The sequence below is a fragment of the Ischnura elegans genome, chromosome X, assembly GCF_921293095.1.
Source record: "Ischnura elegans chromosome X, ioIscEleg1.1, whole genome shotgun sequence".
In the NCBI taxonomy this organism is placed as follows: Eukaryota; Metazoa; Arthropoda; class Insecta; order Odonata; family Coenagrionidae; genus Ischnura; species Ischnura elegans.
Window position 1 is genome coordinate 79,513,451 of NC_060259.1, and position 22,987 is coordinate 79,536,437.

The window sequence follows — 22,987 nt, forward strand, 5'->3', positions numbered from 1 at the left end:
TCAGGGTACATCATAAAGACAACCTAATATTTGTGTACGAAAGTATCACTGCACTAGCTCAAAATGCTAATGGGTTGATATTATTTTAGTTTTTAGAGACAGGAAAATTATAAAAATATAAGCTCGCTACGAAAGTATTATAAGGTAGAAAAATGCAATCAAACATTTTAAATTAAGGGCAAATCAGTTGATCCATCCATTTCTGACTAAATGGAGGGGGTTATATTTACTTTAGGGGATTAAATTGGAGGGGTACGCCTAGTTTTGAACCCCCTCAAAACTTTGGAATGCTTGAATTACTTGCCCCCCACGTCGCGACAGTCTTGGATGCAAGTACCTCTAAGATGGTGCATACAACTTTCTAATTTTTCACTTTCGGAATTGGAGGAGGGGAGGATTGGGTTCCTCTGGGAGACAAAAAGGATTATCTATTTCAGAATTGCAGAGCCGCCCATACAGAAATGTATAAAAATAGATGCATACGAAATTTTGAGGGATTATTTGACGAGAAAAAATTCCCGTACCCACACATGCATTTGAAATCAGTTATCATAATTTCCTTGATGTCCGCAAACTTTCTTTGATGGCCACAGCTGCATGTTTGGCAGTAACCTCAGTTAATAAAACAGTAATTTCAGTGCAAACCAGGATTTTTCCCTCATGAATGGGAAATCTCTCTAGTGAATGAAAATGGCAAATTAACTCGTTATTTCTCAATTTCAAGAAAATGCTTGACGAGTCTATAAAAATCGAAGTCCAAGGTTTGCTTCTAAATGTCGTCATACCGAAAAATGCTTAAAAAAGTTTAAAAAACGTTGTACGGGAGAGTTAAACAGCTTATCTGGTACAAATAATAAGTTTCATAGTAGTATTCACGACAAACCTAAACAAAAACTATAATTCCCAGAAAAAATACGGATAATTTACATCTGGACTTAAGATGTTATGTTAAGGGTTTTAATGGGTTAATCCAATAGGATAATTTTTTAGATCTTAGAAATTTCAACGTTGTTCGTAGTACACAGCTTTCAATGGAAATGATATAAAACTATTTGCATAACAAAATAACCTTTTCCCAAATCTACTATCAAGATAAACGAATTCCTATGTATAGAATTATTTAAATTTTTGTGAATGGCGGATCACTATTAATATTCTCCCCTCAAATGTTAAACAAGCAGCATATACTCGAGATGGAACATGTCACAAACCAAGTCATTTTCCAGTGGCAGCTGAGGAGCTATTCCTCTCAAACTACGACACGTCACGTAGGAAGAAGGGAAAATAAGAAATGAGGATCAAGAAAAACAATGATGAGACCCAAGGAGAAACAGGCTACGTGGACAGAATAATTTATAGCTCTTTCGGCCGTCAAGCTAAGATATGGAAAATGAGCAGTCGTTGAACGAACAGAGACCACATATTTGGACCCAAAAGCAAACAAGAATACGAATAGGAATAAATCAAGATGCCATACGAAAGTGATCAGGAAAGTCAGGGACACATAAAAATCCCAGTCGGAGTCGGAAAGAAGTCTGGGAATAAATAGAACGAATTCTCTCGTCCGTTTCATTCATGAGGAAGGAGTTGGCCCAGTATCCTTCCCTGGGTCAATATTGATCCCAATCCCCAAAAGAGAAAGGAAGCAGTCTCTGAGATTCCTTGGTTCATAAGTTTGATTTCCCGCACAGATAAAGCAATACTCGAAGGTAACAACAACATTTAGGGGGAAAGAAAAGCGACCCCTTCGGGAGCATCAGTTGAGTAAGGATATCATGGTGCAAAGATAAGCAAATGGAAATATTATTAGAAAGGAAAAATAAGCATAATTATTCACGCACACAAATATATATATATATAACGCATTAGAGTTTGACATTGCACCAAGATTCTATTGAAGAAGTTTCAAACACTATTTCGCTGCACCAAATATTAAGTGAATGCCTCTTACTTAAGAAATAAAAATCGAACTAATTGCACTAATTAGGTATTTTGCATATCAAAAGTTAAGATACGAGAAGTAGGAACTAAAGATTTAACAAGGTCAATGAAAGAAGACAATTTATAAAGTGCCTAGTTAATTCTATAACGTTTCTCCAAACAAATTTGAGTGATTCATCCGATTCTCCGAAAAAATCAGAGATAATTTCCTTATACCATGAGTCATTACGATTATAAAACAAATTAAACCGTCGCATAATGAATTAATAATCCTAGGTATGATCGAAAAATGTGAATATAGGCGAAAGAAGAATAAAAACTGAAAACGCACTGAATTTATCTTCTATAAATTTAGGAAGTTGTATGGAAATTCGATAGCAGTATGGCACTTGAGAAATATAATTGCGACTTAGCATAGGCGCAGGATTAGTCGTTATCGCCAGTTCAGAAGTACTGGGTGTAATAGACTGCCCAAAGAAACTACTCATTAGCAAAAATTTGCCATCTAGAATCGTAATTTCGATGATTTACACGCATGTGATATCTTCAGATTTTTCGGAAACAATTTTCTCGATAGAGTAAAAGAAACCAACACTGAGTCTAACTTTTAAAATGCCAACTACTTTTGTACAAAAATTTCGTACTAGTTCCCATATAAAATCAGACATGATATTGATCAGGTCAGAACTGGAACAGGTAGGCCACTGAAATCCTTGATCTGAACCAAATATGGAACCAAGATTTGGAAACGTGGAGGCATATGAAATAAATTATATAGCGTTCCGTATCATTTCCATTTATCAGTTCCCTATTGGTTCCCAACCGTTTCCATAGAAATAAAGCTATACACTGACCAATTTCAGATCTGAATATTATGTTCGTAGCTAAAACCTAGGGAAAATTTTAATTTAATATAAAGTTTAACTATTGATAGACTAAATAACATTAAAATGATTTAATAAAAATAATTCAAAGAGTAAACAAAAAGAAAGAACATGAACATAGATTCAAAATGAACACTTACAGCAGCACCCGAGTCTCCAATGTCGCCTTTTTTCCCTCTCTTTCCTCTTTTGCCGGGCGGACCCGGAGGCCCTGCAACGAAGAAGAAAGAAAAAAATATAATACAATACATTTATTGCTCTTTAGACGGTTTAAAATTTAAATATCATAGATACAAAATAATTTTGGAGCATTAGGTGACCCCATAGGCCAGGAGTGTCAAACACGCGGCCCGCGGCACCATGACTTCTTCAATCGCAATCGACACTTCCTTTGCTCCTTTAAGATTTACAGCTCTTGCGGTTGGAAGATCAAAACTTACTGGCACTTCATCCATTATACCCACATGCATTTCCTCATACACTTGTACATGCAAAGAGGTGTCAAGTATCTGGGAGTATTAGTACTAGGGATTTAAGTAAATAACTTTCTTCTCTTTCAGTTGCCTTTTTAAATAATAATAATTATAATATAGTTGCGGTAGTATTTTATATAAGTCTCCTGTAATTGGTCCTGAAATACATATGCGGTCCTCGATCTGTATGAGTTGGCTAATGTGGCCCGCCAAGGTGAGTGAGTTTGACACCCCAGCCATAGGCTATTGCATGTAAGACGGATCACCTTTCAGAAATACAATCGTAATACTGCGCATTTTGTTGCATAAAGTGGTGTAACTACGAATACGCTTTGGGCGGGGAAAGAGGGGGTTCCGGTAAAATAAAAAAATGACACACCTGGAAATACATTTTACATCATTTTGGCACTAATAATTGAACTTTAAGCTGATGCAGTTATTATACGTCAAAACTTGACAATAGTTTTAAGTAATTTTTTTATTTTTCTGAGGCTTTGTGGGGATCTACCCTCCTCATCATAGTAACGCCTCTGGTTGCGTGACAAAAAATATTTTCCAGATGAACTGTTGATACATAAGCAGTATACAATAAAGATTAACTGAAGAAAAAATGGAATAATGCCATGAGAAACAAAAAATACAAACGAGTAAACATGACGCATGATTAATCTTCGAAAGAAAAAATATCGTTACAACATAACTATCGCGACGAAAGAAAATATTTGCAAGACTCGAAAAAGAGCGCCCATTCATGATAGCTTCATCGATGTTCGTGGTTCCGGAGTCGGCCGCTACGTGGCATTCCGGGAGCGCCTCACTGGGTGCTTGCATTGGTTTACGCGGCACGTGAACTCCAGTTTAAATGCATACCAGCTCCCTCGCGTATCAGAACCACGCCAATACAACACACTTCATCACGACCGTTGCGGGGGGGTCAAGGGGTTCTAACCAGGGGCGCAGCTAGGAATTAAGGCTGGGGGGTTTAGATGCAACTTTAGACCATATATTCATGGTGAAACAAAACTCAGTACTATTCCACAAACTTTTATTTTAACAGTCTACTAGTTTCGACGTTTATACCGTCATATACCGTTTATACCGTTAGACCATTTATGCTACTTACCCTAGATACGTAGCTTATTTGGTCTAAGGGTGCAACTAATACCGGGGTATGTGGGGGTATGGAATACCCACCAGAATAAGCGGTAGGTGCGAAATTAATAAATTGCGGAATTTTATGATAAATGGTTCAAAATGGTGAGTTTTATGGCTTTCTGAGGGATGTTATATTAATCCTTTCACTATTATATTAGTAATTTCAATCTGCAATTAAGTAAGATGAATTAAACTTAAAAAAATTTCTGCGCTCTGGGGGGTTTTATCCCCCAAAACCCTCCCCCCACCCTCGCTGCGCCAATGGTTCTAACCACTCCGAAATGTTTGAGAGATACGCTTTTCAGTGTATCCATCCCAAATGATCTCCCGAAAATATTTTCTAGAGACTTCTTCACGGTTTAGCTAAGGCTTCCTGCTTAGTATACCTCAACATATCACTCACTTCAATTAAACCATAAGGTTGGTTTGGATACGTGAGGGTAAGAAGGACTCTTACCTCCTGCTAGACCGAACGCCCTTTAGTGACAGATTACTCGCTCCAAATTAGTCTCTTTTGTCGATAACAATAGGTCTTGGAGTAATGCTAGCGAAGTGTAGAAATTCTATAGTAGACAACTCATTCGCAAGTTTTCCAACATCAGCGCCAATTACTTCCACCAATTGAGCTAATTCTCCGTGATAGAGTTTTCAAACTTCGAATAATCTGGTGTATAATTTCGAGTTGGCTCAATACTGGCTGATGTGCGATTTTCCCTGTAATCACAGTACAGTTAAAGGAGCACTATCAAACACCCATTTGCTAAAACCCCAACTTTTAGGATTCAAGTCGATGAATTTCGTAAGTGATTAGGGAATAAAACTAGTACTAGTAAAATCATTCACGTAGGTATATGAATTGATAATTTACCTACTCAAGGACGAGCGAAAAGGGCATTGCTCACACGGAAAATAAATATCTATATCTTGTCTAGTTTCATCTATGGATAGATGCATATCTATTGACGTCAGATACTTGTTAGATTCCAATCGGAATGTAACTTATAGGAAGATTCCTATCGAAATCTATAGGTTAGATTCCTAAAGGAATATAAAGATAATTATCTCAATCAATTAATTTATAGGAAAATAAATAAAAATAGAAGGTGAAGCAAACAGATGAACACAAACACATGACGTTGACACAGCGGTTGCGCGGAGTAAAGATATCACTGAAAACACGTGGAAGACGTTTCACCTCGACCGGGAATGGAACCACGGATCTTTGGAATTTCGAGCAGATGCGCAGACCACCAAACTATCGAAATTACTTCATTGCCAATGTTTTTGGAGGGAGGTTTTCATGCAATCCATCCCTCCTAGATGCAGATTTGGCCAAGAGATGACTCAGGAGTATAGTTTTGCGCCGAGAAGGAAGAAATACACAGAAGGGGAAAGGAAATGAAAGATAGACGCACTCACAAAGTACGATAGACATAACACATGCGCATCGGGGAACGGGGACTCCAACAAGAATTTAAAGACGCATAACTAAATATATTTAAATTAAAATATCAATAGACATCTAAAGTTAGATATCTAAGGGCTTTTCATCTATCGTTTGATGTCTATAGGTGTCTAAAAATACTTGTCAATTGATATCAACATACATCTGGCAATGCATTTCCATCGACGAAGGTAATTTAACAGATAAAGAATTTTCATTTCTTGCAATGTTACATTTAACACTCACAAAGAAGGAGTTATCACGTTTAAAATACAATATGTATTAATTATTCCTTGGTTCACTAACATTTTCCATTTTATACAGTGATAATAAGTTGATAAGATAAGCAGCATGGCTTCCAAAACTACTAAACAGTCACCTTAGGCCTTCCCTTGAAATTTATCCTGAGGTGGAACTATGTGATTAGAAAAAATACTTCGCCCGGCAAATTCCACCATTTGACTTTATTAGTGCCGACAATGTTTTCAGCATTAAATGTCACCACCAAGATAATTTATATTTTCACCCAGGATGAATATTATCCTACAGAAAAACTTCTGAAATTTCTTGGCGACAATCTCGCGGAACTTTCACACAGCAACTCGTACGGCCCTGGGTTATCCAAATAACAACCTGAGTTGACCCAACAGAGCAAATAACGGATAAAAACCCCTCCGAGGGCTCACTCCGCAAAACATTTCACCTAATTTGAAGCAATTTAAACATCCCGGGACAAGACTTGCGGAGCAATTATAAAGCACTGCGGAAAAGTTTGCAGACCGAACGAGGAAAGAAAACCCGCCTGTAGGAGGACGGAATCTAAAGGAGAGGCTTATATTCAAATTAAAGAGAGGATTTGGGAGCAGGATATTCGGCGTTGAAGGCAAGGCGCTTCCCTGGCTTAACATCCCCGCGAAACTATCGCGGTTCGAAGGTCGTTACTTGCGGGTTTATTTGCGGCCAAGTTCAAGCACCGCTCGGGATATGCGGGGTGGATGAAAAAAAGCACAAAAAGCCCCTAACATTCCAGGATTTAGTTACAGAAATTTCAGTGAATGAAATAAACTTACTTTACAAACATTAAGTAGGATGAGTGGTAATAAAAAAATTTCGGCTCCAGATTTTTTCCATACCGACTGAACGTTAACGATTACTATTTCAATATCAAGGGAGGATTTGATACCAGCGTTGCAATCGCTAATATCGATTACGCAGAGAGATAAAATCTGTGCACTTGTACAATGTTTTCATCGCCACTGAACATGGATAACATTCCCGGCATCCGCAAAGAGCCACCAAGGGCCGTAGGTTTCACAAATTTCCTCACAATTGTCTTAAAGAAAGATTTAAAAATTTTAATGATACCAGGTTAGAAGACTGAGGAGAGTCCCCAGGCAAAGGAAAATTTAGAACGTAGCATGTCAGCGCCACAAACGATTAGTAGACCGTAACCCTGCATGCTATCTTCTCTTCTATGGATTCCTTCATACACTTACGGCCAAAATATGGCCCCAGGTCTGAGCAAGATGAAAAAATTCCACAAAAGTCGTTTCCCCAAATGGGCAAATAATGCTATAAGAAATAAATACCATAACCATGATTACCGTCTATCCATTACTTACAATGTTTTGTCTGTTAAGAAGCCGACAAATCAGTGAAAAATTTACTTGGCCAGAATTCAATCATTCATTTTAAAATATATATTTTATACAGAGATCAAAATTATCCGTACGAGGAGAGAACGAGAAAGAACTTTACATGCATTGCTTCTTTGGATGTTACGAAAACGCGGTAAATGTGAAGGACAAGAAGACGGCGGAGAAGAAATTGAGAAAGGTGAACTGGATGGGGAAGGAAAAGGCACTTGACGTGGTCGGTGACGGAGGAAATCTTAAGGAAGAGATAAGGAGAGGCAGATAAGGGCGCTGGGGATGACGGGATGCTGAAAAACCCACGATAAGAAGAATGGATGTTGGCCAAGAGGAGGGCGGGACGTCGCGGATGGGATGGCGAGACCACAGAGGAAATACTCTTATGCATACACGGCTCACTTTTTTTGCTTGGTTTTACCCTCTTCCAGTGGAGTTGTCGCGAAAATATCTCCGGAGCGGCTAGAGACAATAAGTACTTATTCAGGGTTCCCACTCTAACTGAATTATAAAATTCACGCTTTTTTCCAGGTTTTCACGGTCTAAATGTCTTCAAATTCACGGTTTGTAGATAAGGCATTTTAGGCAGAAATATTGATCACGTAACAATCATCGGCCGCACGTGAACTGAAAATGTAACAAACACAACAGATGCCTTGAATGCAAACGCAGCAATGACAGTGCTATCTCTTATGACGTCACCTATCGTTAGCAAAATTCATGTCCGGTTAAAGGGTGTGAGTGGGAAACTGGAGACAGCAGGGTGGCAGGGACGTGAAGAAGTGGCTGATTTTTTTGCCAGGGCTAACGTCTTCCAATCGCAGGCTTAAGGTCAATGTGCTGTCATGGCACATGGACCAATTAATAGTTGCGCTTTCGAATACACGTGTGGAGGTCAATACGTGGACAGTATCTGCACGTGACTCGGCCTTGAAACATGATCGAAATATCGATTTTTCTTTAATTCCGTCTATCGTAGTTCTACAATCAAGTTTGAGAGATTTCTAAGGCTTTATGGCGAAATTCACGGCTATTTCCAGGTTTTTTCACGGTAGACGAAATTCACAGCATATTCACGGTTTTAAGGTTTTCACGGTTAAGTGGGAACCCTGTTATTTCGCGTTACGATAGCTAAAATTCTCAAATGCGAAAAAGTTCATGTTGATATGGTTTCTGCGGAGTGGTGAAGAATTAGGTAACGCGAATTAAGAAAAAGGTAGTGCGAATTTTAGGTATTTTCGAAGAAAAATACGGTACCGTTGAGGCAAGTTGGAACAATGATGGAAAATATAGAGATGAAATCCGAAAAAAAACTGGGAAAAACTCCAATCTCGTCACTTTTATCTCGAGCTGGGAATGAGAAACATCTATTTATGAGTATCCAAGTGATAAAAACTGAAGTTAATTCCGTAGTGATGGAATTTTTTAAATAAATGCACCCCTTAAAACAATAATCGAGGGAAATTGGAGTGCGATTTTTTTTACGAAATATGTATTACAAAGTGCTATACGGAGAAAAAGTACTGTAAACTATAAATTTTAGCTGTTACTGTTATTTCGGAGACTCATTTGTGATATTATTCGACTAGATTTTTCGAGATAAACATTTTCATAATTTACCTTTGATTTATTTGGTATTTAAAATATGACCTGTTTCTGCAGGCGCAGCCAGGCTTCCGGGTTGTCCTACGCGTCGATTCATCTCCGTGACAAGTTCGTGAAGCGCTGTGAGGTTTCTCTTAGTTGTTAATTTTTTTATCTCGAGCCATGAATGAGCAACACAAATTTATGAATATCCCAGTGATAAAAAACTGAAGCTAACTTCTTTTTTAAGGAATTAATGAAATTGAAACAATCTTTAAAATAAAAATGTCTGTTTATGTCACGAAGAGGGTTCGATGTGGAGGGTACCCCTCGGAAGCTTAGCTGCGCTAACTCCGAAAAATGCCTATTTTAAATACCAAATTCATCAAGTCAATTATGAAAATAATAAGCTCTAAAAATCTAGTAGAATAATGCCATAAATGAATCTCCGAAATAAGATCCAAATGTTTACAGCATTCTCTCTCCGTATAGAACTTCGAAATATTTCGCAAAAATTGCGCACTCCAGTTATCATTCATGTTTATTTTACGCGCTGTATCGATTGAATAAATTCTTCTAAACGAAATAAATTTCAGTTTTATATCACAATGGGCATTCAAAAAAAGTTTTTGCTCATTCGCTAATTTTGGGGCCAGATTTTTTTTCAGATTTCAGCCCACCGTGGATTGGTGCCTCAGAGGTATCGTATTTTCCTTCGGAAACGTCTAAAATTCGCGATACTTGTTACATGTTTTTTCTTAACTTGCTTCGTCTGTTGTCTGCCTTATCGATGGAATCTTGTAATTGATTTTTAAACCACTTCCCATTGTCGGATCGAGTTGAAATTTTCAGTGCAGATCAGAACTAGATGATAATCCATTCTTAGACTATTCATAGCTCTTCTGTATGAGCCACAATTTTTGAAAATTAACTTTTGAAGTGCAAGGGTGTATCCAGGATCAACACTAGTGAGGGGAAGCCATGGTTGTTCAAGTTTTAGGTGAGATTTAAGCATAAAAAAGGTGAATGAAATCAACATTTTAAGGAAACTTAAAGACCTCTTTATTAGTTTTTATAATTATTGGCTTGAAAAAATATTATTTTCCTTAAAGACATTTGCAACTTTTGCTTCTAGGGGTGAGGGGCAGCTGCCATTGCTGGGTATGCCCACGTTGATTAACTTCCGGGTAAGTATTAGTGATTTCAATCTTCGTAAATTCATCAGGTGTTATTAATTTAAGTATACCGGGACTAGCCACATTGATAACTTTACGGAGTCAACCACAATGCACATATTGTGCGAAAAATCCACCGAGGAAAAAATCAATCGCCTTGTGACTCCGGAAAGTTATCACGGTGCCTACTCCCGGTATACTTAAATTCGTCTAGAGCGATTGCCTCTATGTGGTCTATAGGCCGTTTTACACATTGGACGGAATTGCGCAGGTTAGAGCTACATTTATTTCTAAAATGGCGTGGAATAGCGCGAATGCATGAACGAAATTAGAACAGGGGCTATTTTGACGTCTCGCATCCACGCATTCTTGCATGTGTTCTAGCAACTCACAGCTTTACACGACGCAATTTTGATAGCGCCTTCGCACGTACGTCAGATTGCGCAATTCCGTGTACCGTGTAATACGGCCTTAAGTTCAGGCAATGCCCTCCGGCTGTGGCGCAAGGCGCCCAATTTGGACTGCTTGTGGCATCATATACGTATGGCTGAAGCACTCATCCGGAAATCGAGGGATCCGGGTTTGAATCCCGATCAAGGCGATTGATTTTTTTCTCTGTTGATTTTTCGCACAACTCAGCAGGTGTCATCTGCCGCAACGGTTAACGCGTCTGCCTAGAGCAGAAGATTAAATTTTTAAACGCTGATTAGCGATTGCTTTCCATAAATTTTCAAATGTTTTCACAAATTGACTTTACGGGTTTTGCATCGATTTAGTCTTCTATTTCGTACTATATATGAGGAAGTTTTTCGTAGCCTTAGAAGTCTCCATTTTATAAAATGATGGAAATAATATTGAAATGGAATAAAATTTAAATTAAAGTTAACATTAACTAAAAAGAAGAAAATAAAAAAGAAAAAAAACACGCATTTTCCAAAAACAGTATAAAATGCACTAAATAGTAAAAATATAGGCTTTTCATCATCCGTAGAATAAAACGTGGGTACCGATCTTTATTGACCCTTTCGACTTCTACAGTTATTTCTGATTAATCCAATCAACAGTCTTTGAGAAATGCGTGTTTTTAAATATATTTTACTCACCATTAGTGTATTCATAATATACAAATTATTTGGTTTTAGAAATCCCAGTTTAGACGAATGTTAATGGTCAATTTTAACTTCATTTGAAAAAGGCCAGATTGGCGCCCATGCGATTCCACTCCACGTGACGTCACAGGGACCTAGTTTCTACACGAGAGGATAGGAGTTTTACATCGTCTGAGATTACCAATGCATGCATGAGGCACAGAGCTCAGGGAAACATATCTTAATTATCACCTATTAAAACTGCCTAAGGTCGGAAAGTTTTCTTCGTTTGATAGGGTATTAATTATCCTTATTTAAGCCAAGCGCTACCTGCTAGCTGGGTACTCTGCCACCTGCTAGCAGTCTGCATCGTATCGGCGCTCATAGTCTCGCACCAAGGTGGCCTGGAACCAGAATTACGTCACAAGGGCTTTTCCCAGCATTCATACTTGGTCGTCGCGTTTTCGCGCGTTTGAAATTTTTCACTTTTCATTTAATCGCTAAAAATAGATATCATCATTTAAACATCTAAAAGCGTTAAATATGTACTCCAATAGTAATAATCTTTCGATTTAGGCCATTAAAAAAAATAGTAAACCACCCCATTGAAAGTGGTCCAACGAAAGGAGCTCACCCTATGAAATGTGAATCACACACCAAAGCCTGAGATTAGAGTGAACTGTGCCATCGTATATCGAAACAAAATCAAACATCAGGCGCATTATTCTGCATTTAGGAATGAAAATGACCACATTCAGAGAGGCGTTAGATCTTCAAATGAATCGCTCAATGACTCATTCAGTCATCGAGGCAACCACGATGACACGAAGGATATGAACCGTTCCTGTGGAAATGAACCATTCAAGTGAGCCGTTACTCACGCGCCGTAAGCGGTCTCTTATTGAATTTACAAACAGTGCCCGCATGATTCCCAAGTCGGAAATATAGGGGCACGAAGTTAGTGCTGCATATGTTCCTCTTATCTGTACGCATAGACACATTGACATTGGTGGCGATAGCACTGAAAAGGTGTAGTTTGCTTGAAAAGGCTGGCTCTCTTACTAGCTAAATACAAATAAGAAAAATTCATTAATAGGGTGGTTTCCTTTTATTTTTTATTGCCTAAATCGAAAGATTATTACTCCTGGAGTACGCATTTCACACTTTTTGATTTTTAAATGGTGATGTCTATTTTTCACGATTAAATGAAAAGTGAAAAATTTCAAGCGCGCGAAAACGCGACGGCTAAGTGTGAATGCCGGGAAAAGCCCGTGCGACGGCATTCAGGTTCCCGTTGCCGCAAAGTGAGGTGACCTTGGGGCGAGGCTTGAGCGCTGATACGACGCAGAATGCTAGCAGGTAGCAGGTTACCCAGCTACCTGGTAGCGCTTGGCTTAAATAAGGGTTATTATTACCCTATCAAACGAAGGAAACTTTCCGACCATAGGCAGTTTTAATAGGTGATTATTAAGACATGTTTCCCAGAGCTCTGTGCCTCATGCATGCATTGGTAATCTCAGACGATGTAAAACTCCTATCTACTCGTATAGAAACTAGGTCCCTGTGACATCACGTGGAGTTGCATCGCATGGGCGCCAATTTGGCCTTTTTCAAATGCGGTTAAAATTGACCATTGCCATTCGTCTAAACTGGGAATTATAAAACCAAATAATTAGTATATTATGAATACACTAAGGGTGGGTAACGAATCGCAATCAATGCCTTTCGTTTTCTTTCATGAAGGAAACTACCCTATTCTCAGTTTTTAAGCGTCATCAGATAGTTTCTAAACAGCAGGTGAAGCGGTGGAAATAACAGCGCATTGAGTTCCGTAGAGCTTAGAATTTATCTACGAGGTTTCTAAGCTACGAGCCTGCTTCTCCCGTTATTACCCAGATGGGGATTCCAGAACCAAAGCCTCGAATATTTTGGACCCAATGAGTTAATTTCTGGGTCAGCCGACCCACGGCCCAAGGGTCACTTGGCTCCCTTCAATCATTAGCTTTGGATGCTGCTCGCCCAAAGAGCGGCGAACGGCGAGACGGCAGAAGCTTGAATGCCAATTAGCCCGCAGCTGGGGAGGAGACGAGAAAACTTTTGAGAAACCATATCGCCTAACTACCACTGAATACGGAGAGAATTAATGGAATTTTAGTGCGGTGCGATGGAGACTAATAGCATGCTTGTAATAACTAATGCGAAATGAGGAGTTTGAATGCAAGAAAAGCACAGAAACTAACTGGATTTACATTGGCATTTTCTGGGCAAGTTATCTTCATTGAGAAACGTCCGACGTAAATTCCACCGATTCAGGCGTGATATAGTGGAATTTCGACATGTTGAAATGGAAGATTGAAATGTTCAACATTTTGTACCAGATAATGGCTCGGTGAGCCGATTACACGTCGTACGCATATATAATCGTGTACAAGTGCAACTACCTTTTATTTCAATGTGGCGTAAATTCCTTCAATTTTCGCAATTCTTGCGATACTCCAACGGAAGTATAAAACTAATATTGAATTCCGGCAAGGCCAAATCATTTAATTTTTCCATTCCGAATATTATCCTTGTTGTACATGACACCCTGGCATGAGGTTTGCTTCGCTGGGCGCCCGGGAGCAGCACTGTGGGATGGGAACTTGAAATCGTGCTGCGTGTATTTGAGGGGGGATCAACCGGCTGATAAACCCCTATATGTCGCACCAGGAGCTCTAATGACAGAGTCCTCTGTATGGCAGTTCTCTACACTACTCCCTCATAGAGTCAACTATGGCTCAACTATGTAGTGCAATATCGACAATCCAGAGGATCCAATCTACTGAGATGCACCAATCTCCATGTAGCTTCATTTCTTTCTACTTGTACTTCTAGTGACTATATTTCGAAGAAGCCAAATGACTGTAACATATGTCACCATCTCAAAATTTATCCGCTAATTTCCACCATTAAGTACTTACTAACCACCACACTCAAAATTTATCCGCTATCCGCTATACCTCTCAAAATTTATCCGCTAATTTCCACCATTAACTACTAATTAACCACCACTACCTTACTGACTGATTTTATTTCACGGGAAAAGTTTCCCTTTAACAAAAATTACAAAAAATTGCATGATTTATTGTTCAAATTCGAGAAATTTATTGCTCCTATGTGAAAAAACAACATACAATCATTAATATACAGCTAAGACAATGATGGCACGAAATTCGCTCACTCTTTAAAAACTGTAGTATAGTCTCTGTATTTTCTCGGGTTTTATTGCATGTCAGCTGGCTTGTGGACAACAGCTTCCTTTAATATCCTGCCAACGTCTTCAGGTCAAAGGTCTGTGGTTGGAAACTGTTGTCCACAAGCCAACTGACGCGGAAGAAAACCCGAGAAAAGGCAGAGATGAAAGCATCACCGCGGAAACCTTCATTCCAAAGAATTTAGTTATAGTAAGTAAGTTACGTTTTAGGGCAAAAGGACGCCTTTTGCAAATGCTTGTATCAAATGTTATTCAACTCCCTCATTATCTTGTTTATGGGTATGCATAGGCGGATTTACGGGGGGGAGGGGGACACGTGCCCCCTCCAGACGCTGAAAAAAGACAAGATTTTAATACGGTTATCATAACATTCGTTTCATTTTGTGTTTTAAGGAGCCTCATCTTTTAATTTAATATTAATAACTTTCATTTCAAAATAAAGAGAATATTTTCTATAGTAATAGCTGCACTTTGCTTTTAATCTCAAATATGAGGAGACCTGTCAGACCCTAGCGCCCCCCGGAAAAAATCCTGGATCCCCCCTGTGGTTATGAGAAATATGTGATATTCTGAAAGAAGTAGAGTAGGTTAATATATTGCTTTTGTCTGGTAGCTCTGGAATGTGGGATGTGGAAAGTTTGGTTCTAAAAAGATAGAGACAGCCATTCATTGGGCACAGCAAAAATTGAAAATTATATTGACCTTTTTATGCTATCTAGAATTTTGACAGAAAATGAAGCCTGCGAAGCTATAATTGTTGGTCAATTACTGATGTTTCTGGGATATACCATGCATATACTGGTTTGCTATCGTGTGATTGAATATTTGGAGATAATGAAAATAAGTTACTCACTGATTTCACATGAATTAACTAAAAAAACATGCTGATGACGTTCAGCGACGAAAACCAGGCGGTTTAATGAAAATTAAAATCGAATCACTGAGTTACAACTTTCCATTCACGATGCTAAACAAATGTCATGACGTTACGCTTGAGGCAACTACGTGCTTTGGGCCAGGGCAACTTTGTACCTCTATGAAAACTGTATGCTTACAATATTACACACCACATCACACCACACTCCAGCAACAAAAATTTGGAATAAACCTCGTTATCGGTGATGAAAACCAAGCACCTTGCGGGAGAAAAAATTACTTAGAACGCGAATCAAACCATAAGATTTCGGGAATCCTGTCATGAAGATAATCGACATAAACTCATGAGGTACACATTTAACATTCAAGTTACTCCAGGAACCAGTCAATGGCTCTGCCGCTCTGCAGCTTTCGAAAATATCAGCGATAATTTCCACAGAAAAAACTAAACTTAACCTAAAAATATTCAACCACCGACCATAAAATCTCCATTTGTCAACCGATTTCGCCCATGTAACTTATAAAATGTGTGGTTTTATGACAAGCACTATGTTGTCAAGTTTTAATGCATTAATCTTGAAACTATCAAAAATATACACGTTATAAAAATATAACGTTCGGGTTAATGATACAATTATTTCTATAGAGTTTCATTGCGACCATCTTCCAACTTCCCAAAATATCCTACGATTTGTGCCTGCCCTACACCCAGAAAACACTTCTCAAATCGAGCATTTCGTCGTAAAAAACTGTGTGCAATCATTTCCATAGAAAAAACAAAAGTTAACGTCAAAATATTCAATCACCAACGTCAAAATATTCAATAACCGACCATGAAATCTCTATTTGTGAACCGATTTCCACCAGATAACTTTTTAAATGTGTGAGGACTAGCTGTTTTCCTATGTGCGATATATTTCAAACCTGTCATGTTAACGGCGGTGAAATTCACAATAAATGCCATTTCCCTTGACCGGGAATCGAACCAAGAGTCCTTAACATTCCGAGCCACTGGGCAGATCACTACGCTATCCAGCCACCTTGATTCCCATGGCCGAAGCCAAACGGGATGGTATTTCGACTGCCAGTCCTGAGGATTTTTTTCCAACGGCATTTATCGTGAACTGGCTCTCAAGTTTTCGACAAAAAAACGCGAAAGTTGCAGCCAACTCTTCATAAGTTGGTGACGTCATTAAAATTTGCGTTCATAAAATCTATTAGGAAGAACCTATCACTGCATCGGTTCTTTTACTCGATCAGGAAGAACCATTCTCCGAGGGGAGTAAACGTTAGCAGGAGTGTATACGACAACGAATCATATGAGGCCCACGCACAAGGCAAAGGAGCATCTGAGACGCGATGACGCGTTAGGAATGAGTTCGTGGCGTCATCAACTTATCTGCGACGGGTTGGAGCCGTTAATTTTTTTTTGCTGATAATAGCTCGAAATGTATGCTTCGGATCGAAGAACGAAAAATACGGATCTCTTTTTAAAGAAAAACTCGATCACAAACGATAGTAAAACAGAATTGGTGAGAGCATTCCTGCTCTTTTCCTTACCGGACGGAAATTATTGATATCCCAATTGGGTGTTCGATTACCTTCAGGCTCTTACAAGACCCTATTTACGGTAAGAGTGGATACAAATTATTTAGAAAGGATCATTTCTGGGAATTCTGGACTCTCATATTACTCAGGAACAAATACTGTGCTTATGATTTTATTTTGCATTCATGGTGAAACAAAACCCAGTACTATTCCACAAACTTTTATTTTAACTGTCAACTAGTGTCGACGTTTATACCGTCATTATCAAGACTTAGTTAGTCTTGATAATAACGGTAAGTCATTATCAAGATTAACTTAGGTACGGTAGTCGAAACTAGTTGACAGTTAAAATTAAAGTTTATGGAATAGTACTGGGTTTTGTTTCACCATGAACATTTCATCGCTCCACCAAGTAACGCCCAAATCAGTTGATTTTAATTTTGTGAATTCCCTAGTAGAAGAACTAAACCAGGAATTCCATAGTTCCACAATTTAGTACCTAATTCTAAATACTCCATATTATCTTCAGTCATCGAAACTGACGCATCATCTACTCATGATTGGCTTATAAACGTTTATTCAGTAATATATGCCCAGATCCCCGGTAAAATGCTCGCTAGGGCCTTTTAGATTAGGGAGTTAAAAACAATATATGATTATCTATACATATACCCCGACTAGGAGTCTATAACCCAGGTGGGGCTCAAACCCACGACCTTCGGTTTCACAGACAAGATCTGTACCACGGTGGTTACAAATCGAAAAAAAATTGCCAAAAGCTATAAATATTGTTCACAGAAATTTATCAATAAAAATGGATGCTTATACATCCCCGCATGTTGTTGAGCCGCACAAACCGAATTTTACTGAATTAATGATGATCATCATCATAAACTCAACAAGCCGAAGGTTGATTCGACGTGGCTCACCACTTCGCTTTCTTATCTCCTAACCTTTTAATTCTGAAGTACTTCTCCTCTTTTAAATTTTAATAAAGGCCGTTTCACATGGGGCATGGAATTGTGCAGGTTAGAACTGCATTAATTTCTAAAATGGCGTGGAATTGCGCGAATGCATGGACTAAATTAGAACAGGGGCTATTTAGCCATCTCACGTCCACGCCTTCTCGCATGTGTTCCAGCAATTCACCGCTTTACACGACGCAATTTTCACTGCGCCTACGTACACGCTTCCGATTGTGCAAGTACGTGTCCCGTGTAAAACCGCCTTAAACTTATCAACGCAACAGATTCGGGGCCGTCCTTACCCTATTTTTTCCCTCCCGACTGCCCTTCAACTATTGTCTTCATTAGGACATCATGCCACATCATATGGTGTTTATGGTAAACTCGTAAATAATAAAGAACTTAAGCGACTATCAAACGTAGGCTACTCATAGTAAGCTTACATGCATGTCCATAGTAAACTATATAATACCAATTGTAATTATCCCAATTAAATACACAAATTCACACTAAACCATGTTTTCAACACTTTTAGGTCATTCTCCTTGAGTTGTGTATTAAAATGTGGAAATTGCTATTGGCGTTTTATATTTTATCATGAATACATCGTATTTACATCACTTCCGGTCTAAAAAAATTCTTACATGCATGCCTTAATATTTTTGAGCGAAGGCAATAAAATGAGATAAATCGTTCACACACATTATGAACGCGACAGGCTAGGCGTCATCGGTAGTCTAGAATTCATTCTGGGCGATGACCCTGATCGCCTAAGCCGTGTCACACAATTCCTTTAAAACTGGCGTTATAAATGCAATGTAATTGGTAAAACTTTTATTTTCACTATCCGCTACTGCTGCCGTAGTATTAAATTGGGAATAAAATACATCATTATCATCCAATTGAATTGCGCTTGGTGACCTTAGTTGTCGACGCACCCGTAACCCCAAACCTATTATTAATATCTCATCTCTGTTAATTATTTAAAAGATTACCAATAACAGTTAAAAAAGTACTTAAAAAAATAGCATACCACTGAGAATGATAAATTGAAGTGCTATCGTATTTCTACCACGCCAACCCTGAACCGATTTTTTACACGCTTGCCTGAATATTTTTTACCAAAGGCTGTAGAATTTTTTTAATTGTTCACACCTCTCTGAAAATTATTTAAAATATTAATATGAAAAAAATAAGAATGTGCTAGAAAATAATTAGCACATTAGAAGACCTTATCTCTATCGACTCATCCTCGACTTCGTTGAAGTTCATTTTGATAATGAAATGAAAAAAAGCTTTGTTTTTTCCTTCAATTTATTTAAAGGTATAACCGGTTTTGACGCAGTACGTCATCATCACATACCTGTATCTGATGAAAACGCCGCGTGATCAGAAACCGCATATCTACTGAGGCTGGCAATTGAAGTGTTAAAATTATTTGCCGAAAAACCTTTTTCCCTTTGACTCTAGGGGGAAGGGAATTTCACCCTCATCCCCGTACATGAGCCACAGCCCCACATGTGTTTGGCATCGAGGACTGCGGAATGGAATGGACCATCGGAGAAGAAAACATAGCCCCCTGGGCTTCGCATCCTGGCGGAAGGAGAAAAGCAACCCCTCCACAAGGGAAGGAAGGGCCCGCCGCCCGCCACCCCTGCCCGGTCGATAGTACGCCACATAAAAGTCTTCTTCGCCTTTTCCCCTGCGGTTGACACTGTGCATTGTGCCCCTCCGATCCATCAGTAGCCATCTGCCATCATCCGGCCTCGCCCCTTCCGCCTTGCGGGGGGCCGGCCGGCGCTTGGCCCTGGCGGGGGATGCTCTCCGACGCCCGCCCCCGCCCCCTCAGGCGATCGTCTTGGAGTGTCTCGACCACGAATATTACAAGAGAGGATTTCCCAGTCGGCCGATGGATGACCAAGACCAAGCATTTTCTCACTTTTATGTATTGTGTAACGTCGTGCCTTGTCAAACTTCAAATTTATTTATGGCATTTAATTTTATTTATTTTTTGTTATACGGCTTTTGAGTTAATACATTTATATGTTGATTTATATTTTTCTTGATTGATTTTTTAGATTGTTTATAAAGAGGTTGCTAATTATAATTAATCGTAGCGGGCGTAACTTGGTGGAAATCCATAATCGCAGGAATAGAAGAATCAACAACTTTGCTATTTCCACATAGTAATTTATTAACACCGACCATGGTTTCGTTACAGAGTAAAATTATCAAGGTGAATATGTTACTCTGTAACGAAACCATGGTCGGTGTTAATAAATTACTATGTAGAAATAGTAAAGTTGTTGATCCTTCTATTCCTGCGAAGAGGTTGCTATGTTGTTGATGGGTTGATGAGGTTGCTATGTTGATATACCGATTGGTAATGGACCAATGAGCTATTCAGATTTTCCTTACAATTTCTTTTCGCATGCTTGTATCTTTTTAAGGTGCGATGCGGTGGCGTGCAGCTAGACATTGTTGTCACCCACCGCAAATTGAAATATCACAGCAAGATCACAAGACACATGGCTGCAGGAGAGAGTTACCTAAATTGTACCGGCTACTAATTTGTATCACCTCGGTAAAACTGAAGGATGTGGACACGTGAGTCTTCTATCGTGCGCAGCTTCAACAAAGTCACCATTCAGCCGCTTAGTGCGTTCGAGATCGGTCTGTGTGTGATCGAATCTGTGTGCGTGAGTGAAAAAAATATTTTGTAGTTGTAAGCAATTTTTTCTCCCCGTAGCTAAGGGAATAACAATATTGAGGCTATATTCACATTCACACAAATCGCCACAGGCAAATATACAAACATAATAACAGATAGAAATTGAAACAAAGAGACAGAAACATAAATACAGGACGATGACACAGTGTGGCGTGGAGATGGAATGAAGGCCGAAAACACATGAAAAAATTTCACCTGAACCTCGAACCACGGACCTTCTGCTTTCCGGGCAGATGCTGCGGAAAGTGTGAATTTGAAAGCTTCTCATTTGTGCCCACACCTTTACTAGTTACATAAATGGATAACACTCTGGATAATCCTCTTATTAGACTATCATGCGGGGAGCTGACTTACTTCAACATAATTAGAAGCTGATCACCTTTGACACCTACTGACAGATTTGAGAATCACATTGTATAACGACGGAATGATCTGATACATCATGCGTTTGAGAGGAAGAATGGTGCACTTTAAAAATAACCGGTAATAGTGAATACCAAAAATTAGTGAAGGATTAAGTTTCGAACATATCCGAAGAGAAATATTCAAAATTTCCTCCTGGTGTCAAATTTGTCATTTCCCCCAAATGTTCGATGCCAAAGCCTCGGGATCCAAACGGATTATTTTTTGAGCTGTGCATACTCACGTCAAACATTTGCAGGAAATGGAAAAGAAAACGCACGCCGATCAGGCAGTGAGATTTCCACCCGGGAACGTGATTACATTTGGAAATAAATTTAGATCAGAAAGCATAAGCAAGTCCGAAGAGTGCGAAATGGGAACATTTGCTTTCCTTGGCTTTAAATACATCTCATCCGGCCGTTTTTGGGCGAATCCACGACGGACAGAAAAGGGGCGAGTTTCATGTGTACCACGATCTGTGATCACTCGGAATTTTCATATTTCAAACGGTCAAATTCCACTATTCGTGGAAATTATATATATTGGAGAAATTATTTATATTATAGAATATCTGTAAGCATATGTGATGAAAGTGTTTCCCCAAAAGCAATCCCTCCAATTGCGTCAAAAAAGAATCATATTTATTCCTGAGGCCTATAAACCGTACCCATATTATTTTAATGGTATACTATAAATGTAGAACCACGAAAATTACCCCGTGTCAAATAGATTTTTCATTATAATTACATTATTAACACCCAATTACATGAGAAATGCGTCATAAAAAATTTGCAGTTTATATTTTACCAAAAACCTTCCTACTAAATAAAATAACTTTCAAAACGAAAATGATGAACAAAAAAAACCTTGAAAGCATTTTACAACATAAAATGTGTCTATTGAAGGCAACTGAGTCATCTTAATAAAATGGTGTAAATGAAAATTTTATGAACAATTATAATGCATTTTGGCGTCTTTCCCCATTTTTCGAATTGAAAAATTACAAGGAATACTCTTTGTCGAATGGTAATCAGGGCTTTTTTGAATAGATCAGTTTAAGTAGCTTCACAAAATCGTTTTTGCTACTCCTTTCACGGCAAAAAATGTAAAAGCTAGTCCATATGAACTTATAATTTTCGTTCCAGTCCAGTGGCTTCATTATCGTAGAGTGAGGACATTGAAAACGAAGCTAATGTACGAGTCTTTCCAATGGATATAACTACTGAGCGATGCTATGGAAGTGCCTCTATCATTCGCTTGGGAATAAGCATGACATTCGGCGACTACCTTATTAAAGAAAGGTCTGGAGAATACACGACCATTTTAAAATGCTGGTAATTTCCACGTCCAAGTTCTCTCTTAATCTATTATTCGAATATTTACTTTTCAAGACTTTCTCGAGCTCAAAGTTAAATAATCAGTTTTGGCCCACCATTCTGTTTTCAAATATACTAAACCTAGTAATCTAATCTTTTACGTTTTAATCTAAATATGTAGGTCCAATTTCATCACTTACAATTTCCCTAAAATGCCTATTTCTGTGTAGACGGCATTAATAAATTCATTAGTCAACCCTTGTTCTCCATGTTTACTTCACATAGGTATGCAGTGAGTAAGGTATTTCCGACAAATTACGGTATTTTAAAAACGGCGTACAAACACCTCGTTCTGAATTTTTCATAATACGTGGTGGTATACTGGGGAAAAATATTTCAATTACATTCCAATATTTATCTGCGTTTTCCATTTAATTTATTTGAAGCCTATAAAAGCGCGCAATAAGTTCAAAAAAGAAAACGCCAGCTGAAATCATTTACTA

At 38.6% G+C, this 22,987-nt stretch overlaps 1 protein-coding gene across 5 annotated transcripts in view; it reads right to left on the reverse strand.

Annotated features, from left to right (window-relative positions):
- Positions 1-22,987, reverse strand: part of LOC124170671 (collagen alpha chain CG42342-like) — a 460,311-nt gene that overhangs the window by 92,755 nt on the left and 344,569 nt on the right. For all 5 annotated transcript variants that reach the window (XR_006867531.1, XM_046549557.1, XM_046549555.1 and 2 more), the window contains exon 2: positions 2,966-3,036. Coding sequence is in view for 4 of the 5 variants with exons in the window: in XM_046549557.1 (XP_046405513.1) it covers positions 2,966-3,036 (71 nt within the window). In the remaining variant the exon portion in view is untranslated. The remainder of the gene's footprint in view (positions 1-2,965; positions 3,037-22,987) is intronic.